This window comes from Aythya ferina, assembly GCF_964211825.1.
Source record: "Aythya ferina genome assembly, chromosome: 8".
Taxonomy (NCBI): Eukaryota; Metazoa; Chordata; class Aves; order Anseriformes; family Anatidae; genus Aythya; species Aythya ferina.
In genome coordinates, this window is record NC_140304.1 from 27,098,054 (window position 1) to 27,106,932 (window position 8,879).

At 46.8% G+C, this 8,879-nt stretch overlaps 1 protein-coding gene across 9 annotated transcripts in view; it reads right to left on the minus strand.

Annotated features, from left to right (window-relative positions):
* The window catches only part of EPS15 (epidermal growth factor receptor pathway substrate 15), a 45,447-nt gene extending 40,157 nt beyond the window's left edge, over nt 1–5,290 (minus strand). For 5 of the 9 annotated variants that reach the window (XM_084526944.1, XM_084526948.1, XM_084526947.1 and 2 more), the window contains exon 1: nt 5,151–5,286. In XM_084526944.1, coding sequence (XP_084383070.1) covers nt 5,151–5,177 — 27 coding nt within the window. In that variant the 5' untranslated portion in view covers nt 5,178–5,286. Of the gene's footprint in view, nt 1–5,150 lie in introns of all 9 variants that reach the window. The other 4 variants (XM_084526950.1, XM_084526943.1, XM_084526942.1 and 1 more) reach the window with 4 other exon arrangements.
* Between the last annotated feature and the right edge of the window lie 3,589 nt (nt 5,291–8,879).

Genomic DNA, 8,879 nt, shown 5'->3' on the forward strand with positions numbered 1-8,879 from the left:
TAACGCGCAGTTGCAGACAGTAAATTCAACTTGTTTTCAATGCAGAAAGGAAGGAGGGAGAAAAGGTCAGATTCCACTGCACACAAAAATAGAATTACGTTATTAGGATTCCCTTCAGAAGTTCATCACTTCGCAAGAGTCATGTCTGCTCTAGTAATTACAGCCTTTGTGACAAAACCAGCTTCAGAACGCTAACCCAGGAAATAAAAGCCACCTTCAGGGACACCTGCCTTTTCATCTTGTGGTGCTAGTCAAGGCTTCGTGCCCCCAGGTTCTCACCCCTGGCACACTCACATTTAGGTGTAACACAACACTGCTGCCAGGCTGGCCACCCCGCCATCCGCAGCCTTCCTTTGCACTAAGTTAAAGAGCCCAGGGTGGGAGGCTGTCTACAGAGAAAAACAGCTTCCAGGCCAAATGACACAACCTGGCAGTAAGTGTCCTGCATGTAGACAGCCTCTTGCTCTTTCCTGGGTCCCAGGCAGCCTTAGGGTGGCAAAAAACTGTTCCTCTGCAGCACAGCACGGACCCTGGCTCTCTACTTCCGAAAAATGAAAAGGAAGGAAGGATAAAGTACAAGTAGTTCCAAGGAGTTCCTCTCAGTGCTCTTCCACCACTAAATGCAGCTCCCTCAAAGTTTGAGAACGGCATGAAATTAACCCAGAAAGACAAATGCAACATCCAAGGATTATTCCGCCTGGAATCCCTTCTACAGCAGTGTGTAGGAATACAAGCAAGAGCTAAACAAGTAAGGAAAAATAACAGGCAGAAAGCCAAAAAGCAGGTAAGTTTAAGGCAAGCTGGTTTTTATTATGATGCCCTTTCCAAAGGACAACAAAACGTTTTCCTGTTGTTTTTCTCTCTTATTTGAAGTGCCTCACTGCAAAGCCTTCTACCACTTTCTGTTCTGTGACCAAGAACAACCCGACTTCAGCTTGGAGTCGATGTGCTTGGTTATAGGACATATACACACAATGCGTCCCTTGAAAGAAGGATCTGAATCCAGCCTTTGTGTATTATTTTCCCCCCCACACACTATAAAACTTCCTCCAAGTACTGTCTTTTTATTACTACACTGACATTGGTACTATTAGTCTCACAGACACAGAGGGAGCTACAGAGTCACTGTTCCAGGCCATACAACACAGGACCAAAATGACAAGCATTGGTGCACATTCACTTGTTTCCATCCAGTCTTAGATTTTATCCCACCTAGGTGAAAAAAAATCCATGCTGCTCCTCTACAATCACTTGATGACACAGCGTTAGATATTCCAAAACTGTTAAACAAGAGCAGACATTCTCTCCAGATTTATGTGCTTGTACTTTAAGTAGCTCATTCGTTGCTGCAATCACATTGTTTCCCTTACATTTACGTTGAGGACATTTAACAGAGCTCTTGAGTGAAAGCTTCCTTGAGATTAAAGTTTTCCCCTACAGCAATAACACAAGATAAGAAAGTATTTATAGCAAATTTATATGCACATATATTGCCAGGCACTTCAGAGTCAGAACCTTCATTCCCCTTGAACAGCTGAAGCATGCGCAGAAACTCTGCCACCTTCTCTTTGCGCAGATGGCTGTCACTGCCTAATTAAATATGGTTCAACTCCATTTTCAAATCACTACAGGAAGCCTCTACTATCTTATAATCAGTACTGAACAAAGTCTGTAAAATGTGAAAAAGCAGCTCCACTGCCTTTCAGCTACTATCTAACATGGCTGGTGCGCTATCAATCAAAAATTTAGTTCTACCTGCTTTTTAGGAGAGGCTGACTGGTCACGCACTGGTCAAGCTTAAACACACATAAACACGTGCACACAGTCAGATTTCTTCATCTTTCATAGAGGACAAAGAGGAACACCAGATTTCTTACTCCTGTAAAATAATAATAAAGATCAAGATCCTGGTTCTATTATTGTGTTGATCCCTAACAGAAATAGGAAGTTTGCCACAAACCTCAGGTGAAGAAGAATTAAGTGACTGGTAAGCTTTGCTTTTTGGCTCTGCATTACATCATACCCATTACTACAAGACTCATTCATACTGTGTTTACATCCTATATACTCCAGTAACTGGCAATGCATCAGACAGGTGTCCACCTTAGCCTCAGTTATAATACAGCGCATCCCTTAGACAATGAAACACAGTGCTCTGGACCTGTGACAAGATATTGAAGTCTGAACTGAGACATGGGGTATGTTACGGGGTACTTAAGGGTCACTTGTTACGTGACCGTCTTGTTTATTAAAGGAGCTCAAAGCTACTTTTTAAGGTGACCACCACTTTTTCACAAAAGACGTATTTCATAATATCAGGAAAGCAAGAAGTTATCTTTCTGTTCTCCCTGAATACTTCGGGAGAGACCCACCTTAATTTCCTCAAACTTTCAAACACAAACGAGCAGTTTCTTTGAACTACCACTTTAATTTTCAGTGGCAACAGGAAGTTTTTGAATGTCCACATTGCACCAGCCTTCAAACATCGCCCACACTCTTAATACGTATTTTCTGCATCTTCTGTCTTCACTTCCTTCCTCTGTAAATTAATTAAACCAGGTAAGCAGCCATATTTGGAAGATCAAAAATAAAATAAAATTCTTCTCATTGGCTATAGCTTAATCTGAGTTTCCCAACAAGGGATGACTGCTAGATATGAACAGTTCCTTCTCACTGATGCTGTTTCCAAGCTGAAGGCAACCACAACAAAACATTCACTTGGTACAAGTTTTCTTAGAAGTTCCACACTTAATTCAGTTCTGCTCAGACCACGACACTCACCCAGCAAATGCAAGTGGCAACAAGATATTGCTTAAGGGGTTCAAAATTTGGAGAACAAGATACTTCAGATTAAGTATATTCATTTTGCAACACTCTTCAAGCATGCTTGGTGTCATGAATTTCACTACAGCTACACAGGCCTGAAATATTTCTACTTATCAACCAACAGAAAACTCCATGTTACTTAAACGAAGCTGTAACATTCAAATAAACAATGGGCAGCACTCTCAGACACCGCAGCTGCAAAGCCATCTGAAAATACCCCAGTCTGATTTTGGAAACACCCGACTTCCTCGTTGTGTTAAATCGGTCACAACCACATGGGAAGGGAAAAGAAAATCTGAGACAACTGTGAGCTCAGCTGCAAGTCAAGCAGAACTGTCTCTTACTCTCTGCACGTTGTTTACAGCAGAAAGCACCATCCTGCACAGTTGGTCTCGCTGGTGTCAGTAATCGATCTAACTGCAGCCAGCAACCATCCCTCCCACCCCCATACTCACTTTCACTTCCTCACACTACATCGGAATGGAATCAGAACACTTCAGACTTTTCGTAACTCTAAAATGCCTGAAATTAGAGCCCATATTGAAGAAATGATCTTTAGGCTTGCTTGACTTTCTTAGATGATTTTTATTCAAAGCACGCTCCTCCTCTCCCCACTCCCCAAAAAAGAACTCCCCACACAAATGGTCAACAACAACAGAAATAGCTTCCTCAAATTAACCGCTGGTGTAAGCTGTAGTCACAGTGGTTTTAAGGACACTGGCCATTTTTCTGCTCCTGTCAATGTTATCACATTTCTATTTAGTCCCCGTTTCACGTGACAAAAAAAAAAAAAAAAAGTATGTAAATTCTACAATGCAAGGATTACACAGCCTGCAAGCAATGTTTCACTGTAGAACTGTATCAGGCACTCCTCCCCTCTCCCCAAAAAAAGGGCCAGAAGAGCCCATGCCCATGGAATAGCCCATAGAATTAAATTACTGGTCTAGGAAAACTTTGTCCTTCTTCAACAAAGGCGTGCTTTAAACATTTTTCTTTTGCTTGAAGACCGTTAAAAAAAAAAAAAAAAAAAAAAGAGATACAGAAAATGCTAACCTAACATTTTTGACTATCAAAGCATGCTTTCACAGAGAGTACTGTTACCTTCACAAGTATGTTTCTTTTATTTTTTTAGACCTTTAAAGACATGCTTTCTCAATGTATTTGAGAACACTGAGTTCATGTTTTCAATGAACAACCCTTTCTTTCCTTGAAATGGTTGAGGATTTCCTCACAAGTCAGCTACAGAATGGAATAACTGCCAGCTGAGTAGTCTGGCTCTGAACTTTTTGGTTTCCTCATGCATGTGTAAGTGAGTCACACTTCTTTACCAGCTTTTACATACGTGTGACAACTGACGATCAGACTGAAGCATTCCAAGCAAGGAGCGTGTGCACTGACAGGCCTGCCTCGGGCTTGTGTCAGGTAGAAACGAGAACTTCTCATGTTCCTGCTACATGAAACAAAACAGTACCAGAAGTACAGTCTATTACCTAACAAATCTCCAGGGAATACAAAGCAGTCTCAACAGGGTACAAGCACTCACATGGAGGAATTCTACTACCATCAAGGAAGAAATTCAAGCAACAAAGAGGTTTAGGCAAAGAGGTCACCTGGACACTAAAGATGCCAAAATTGTCCAAGCTCTAGGACCATGCAAGGTCCTTCATCACAAGGACCTGCAAAGTCCTTCATCATTAGGCACCTGTAAAGCTAGCGTGCGGAAGGGGTGCCCCCACACCACACAGCCAACAAAAAAAAGAAGTAAAATGACTTCCAAGGCGATGTCTTTGGAGCTAAGACACCGCTGCAACAGGCCTTTAAGCAACACCCTCGCAGCTGTTCTGCACCCAGCGCAACCCCAGCACCCCCGAACCCTGCCCGAAAGCTCCTCGGGCACAGCCACGGTGCCCCCCACGCCCCCTCCACCACGCGGGGGGCAGGTTTGTTTGCTTGTTTTTTCTATTTTGTTTTATCTGCGCCCGGCGCCCGCTGCCTTTCCCCGAGACAAAAGACCGAGGGCGCTGCCAGCCGCGGCCCCGAGCTCCGCGGGCTGCCCCGGGGCAGAGGCACCTGCGGCCGGGCGGGGATCGCCGCGACCCCCGGGGCTCCCCCTCTCCCCTCCTTCCCTCACACGGGGGGTCCCAACCTCCCCACACGCCCCCCTCAGCCGCCACCTGACAGCGCCAGCGGCCGTTAGGCGCCCGTTAGGCGGCGGGGCAGGCTGAGGGGCGGCCGGGGCGGCAGCGAGCCGCTCCGCTCCTCGCTCCCCAGGGGCCCTGAGCCTTCGAACCTCCTGCCCGAGGGCTGAGGGAGGCGGGCGGTACCTGCGTGAGGGAGAGGTGGGCGGCCATGCTGCTTCCATCATGCACCGGCCGGGCCGCAGGAAGGACGCGCCGCCGCCGCCGCCCGCCGCCCGCTGCCCAACTTCGGCAACTTCCCCGGCCGGGCCCCGGGCAAAACCCGGCGCCGGATCCGCGCCCGCCCGCCCGGAGTCGTTGGAGTCGGAGCCCGCCCCCGGGGAGGAAAAGCGGGCGGTGGAAGCGGCTGGAGCCGGAGCGCGCGGGAGGAAGCTGCAGGGAAAAGGCGGAGCCGGGCGGGGGGTTGGTGCGGATCGGAGCCTGCCGCCTTTTCTCGTGTGGGGCTTTGTGGGTGCTTCTCTCCTGCCAAAGTGTTATACCCCGCTGGGTTAGCCATCAGCTAAACCGTCCCAAACTATATGGCTGTGGGGTTTTGGTTGTGACAGAACTGGGAACGGGGCCCAGAGGAAGCAGCGTGAGGCGGGCAGGATGAGCTGAGCCAACGCGTCCTCTCATGGCTCCACACAGCTGGGGTCAGCCCTGGCCTCCTGCCTCTGGTCCCGCAGGAAGGGAAACGCCGGCTGAGGCGCCCATCACTCCCCAAGGCTCTCTGTGCTTTCTCATGCTGGGGAGAAAGCACAAGGAGGGGGGCGAACAAGCCTCATGGAAGAAAAAAATGGTGAGGAAACATCACAGTGAGACAAAGAGGAGCAGGCAGGAGTGGAGATCCAACAGCACTACACTTGAACCTTCAAGAAACGCTCACACAGACTGGCTGAAAGCGACATACGCACCACCGGCTATCTCTGCCCATGGCCCTTCTGCCCCTCCTGTACCTGCTCGCTTCCACCCGCTGGCCATTTTGGCTGCTTTCCTGACCCCCTCGTGCTACCACCTCGTACATCAGCCACTGAGGGTGGAGGGAAAACACCCCTGTTTCTGTGCTTTAGCCAAAGGTGGACCAGGCGTGAATCTTTGCATTACACATTCAGACCAATAAATTATCAGGAGTCACGCTGACTGGAAAGGTTTCACAGTGTGCATTGTTTTCTTCCTCCTTTCTTCATTCTCTCTACCACTGCTGTTTTTTTTTTTAATCTTCAGCTCAGTTTCATGCTTATGCTAATGTTCACGCCCCACCTCTGCATCCCGTCATTCCTCAGCCAGCAGTCATTGTTAGCTGCTATTCACATCTGTCATGATACATGTGGGATCTCACCCACCTATTCTCTAACAAAGGTTTTCTAGAAGCTCTACGTTACTGACCTCTTTCTCAGTCATCATTTCTGCAAGAAAAAAGATACAAAAGAGAAGAATACAAAAAGCAAATAGTATAAAAATAAAAATATTCATACCATTCACGCTGACGTTCACACTTCTATTCCACCTCACACTCATTTCCTCCTAAATAAAAACCCTAAAAAACAGCAGAGGCTATTACCTCTCTAGGTTGATTTTTTTCTTCTTTGATTAAAATTGGAATACTATCCCATAATAATATTATCTGGAAATTAAATCAGGAGATCGCAAGCCACAGCTTTGTCTCCAGGGGACAGCAGTACTGGAGCCTGTCAGCATTTGTGGGGGGCCACAGAAGAGAATCAGAGGGCCTGGGTTCCTGTTAATTGCCACAACCTCTCGTGGATGCCCTTTGCTCTCTGTGTTGTTTTCCCCATCTTGGTCTCCTCTCCCCAGCTGAGAGCAGCTACAAGTCGGCAGCAGACTGGCAGCCCCTCAGGAGGGGGCCGGTCACGCTGAGGCTGACATCTTCTCACTGCAAATGGAAGGAAAGTGCAAAACAGGGTAATGCGAGCTGGCTCTGGGGTTACAGGCTTAATGTTGGAGGCTGTTGTGAGCAGGACTCTGTGGGCAGGCTGCCTGACTCAGCAGATGTGTCCCTGCTGCTGGTCCCTGGCGCTTTGCTGGGTCCTGCATCCAGCTGGTGCAGGCTGAGACCCACTGTGGTTATTGAAATGAGAGTGCAGGGTGGGTTGGGAAGGAACACCGCAGACTTGCACGGGCACTCAGCTCTCCCTGCACAGCCCTTCATGCAGAGCAGCCTCACCCAGAGCACAATTAAAAGTCAGAGGTCCCCTCTGCGCACAACGTGCTGTCCAGGAGATACGTGTGTGAGGGCCTGACCTTCCAGAAACCTCTGCGTTAGGCAAAAAAAAAAAAAAAAAAACAGCAAAACCCACTATTCTGCTCCCTCAAATTGAAGAGCACAGCAGGCTGCTGATCCAGCAAGGGTTTTCATACCACTGCTGAGCTCTCCTGGGCAGCATCAGCAATACAGGCTGCCCTCGCTGCTCCCCCAGTGAGGGTAGGAGCTAGCGAGCAGTGCTGGAAATGTGCCTACGTCCCTTCGCGCCCTGGCCATGTGTATGGCAGGTTTGGTTCTTCTGAGAGGTAGGTAGCTTTTCAAAACACACAGTGATCACTCATGACTGTTCTGTCCAGAGTCGGAGTGTGAGAGTCACTCAAGGTAATCACTGTGGCCTCTGCAAATTAAAATAATAACGAGTTCCATTCAGTCAACACCGGATTGGTGTGGTCACGTAGGTCTTTGCTGGGGTTAAGTGTTGCATGCCTCCTGCAGGCAAATACTGTCCTGGAGGCCTTCAAGCACCTGAGTTAAAGCAGCTTGCTCATGGCCTCAGACATCTCTGTAAAAATTGCAACAGCACTTGGCAGCTTGATGCCAATCCACCACTGTATGGCAGATTGGTGTGAACCTGGAATGAAAGCTCTTGGGAGGAAACAGCTATCTGCTTCTGTGCTGTAATAAAAACTTCATGTCCTGATACGGAGTCATAAAAACGAACTTCATACTGTGAAAGTAGTAGTAACCTGTTACTGATTATTTTCTATAACGAGAACAATTACTACAATCTATCCCAAACCTTTTGCAGGACTGCAAAACAACTACTACTTCTTTGGCTGAACCAAGAGCAGCTCACTAGGGCTTGGCTGGGGTGGAAATCTGGGACTGGGGGAGTTTCTAAACATGGAAACCCTGTTTTCCTGTTTCTCCCTTTGCTGACCCCATGAATCTTACAGCCTTTTGCGGTATCTCCTTCTCTGAGAATTATGTAGTGTGGAAGGGGGTGGTGAGATTGTGCTGGGTTTTGGGGGAAGCTTGTAAAGAACTTCAGAATGTCAAAAGGCCAATGAACTAGGTAAAAACTAAAATTAACAGTTTCATTTTATGTATTGTCACCTTCAATAAGAATTCTGCGGCAGGAAAGCTGTTTATGTGTAATCTGCTCTGTAATAAATGTAATAACTGCTAAATGTTGATCTACTTGCCATAAGATCCCCTATTATAGGACACTTGATATCAAAAGAACATGACAAACAGTATTAGCATGCTATTATTTCTAAGTATAACAGGATTTTGTATGGGTATTGTAGGTATTGACATTTTGGCAAATGGATACCAGATCTCAGTGTTCTTTATTGTTTCTTTAAAAGCAAAATGCCCAAGGTTAAATCTACATGGGACAAACAAGTGACTACTAATAAATCAACAGCAGGCAAATGGTTTGTGAAGGATGGGCTTTGCACCAGCATAGCTACAATAGCAACAGCATAACTGTTTCAGTGCAAATCCCTTTTTATAAGACACTGTGTACGTATATAAAGTGACTTCTTCTAGAACAGTTGAATTTGAAACCCTTGCTACACAGTTTAAAAAGGCTTTTATACAGGTGAGAATCAGGCACCAATGACCTCTGTGTTTTATGCACCTCTTAC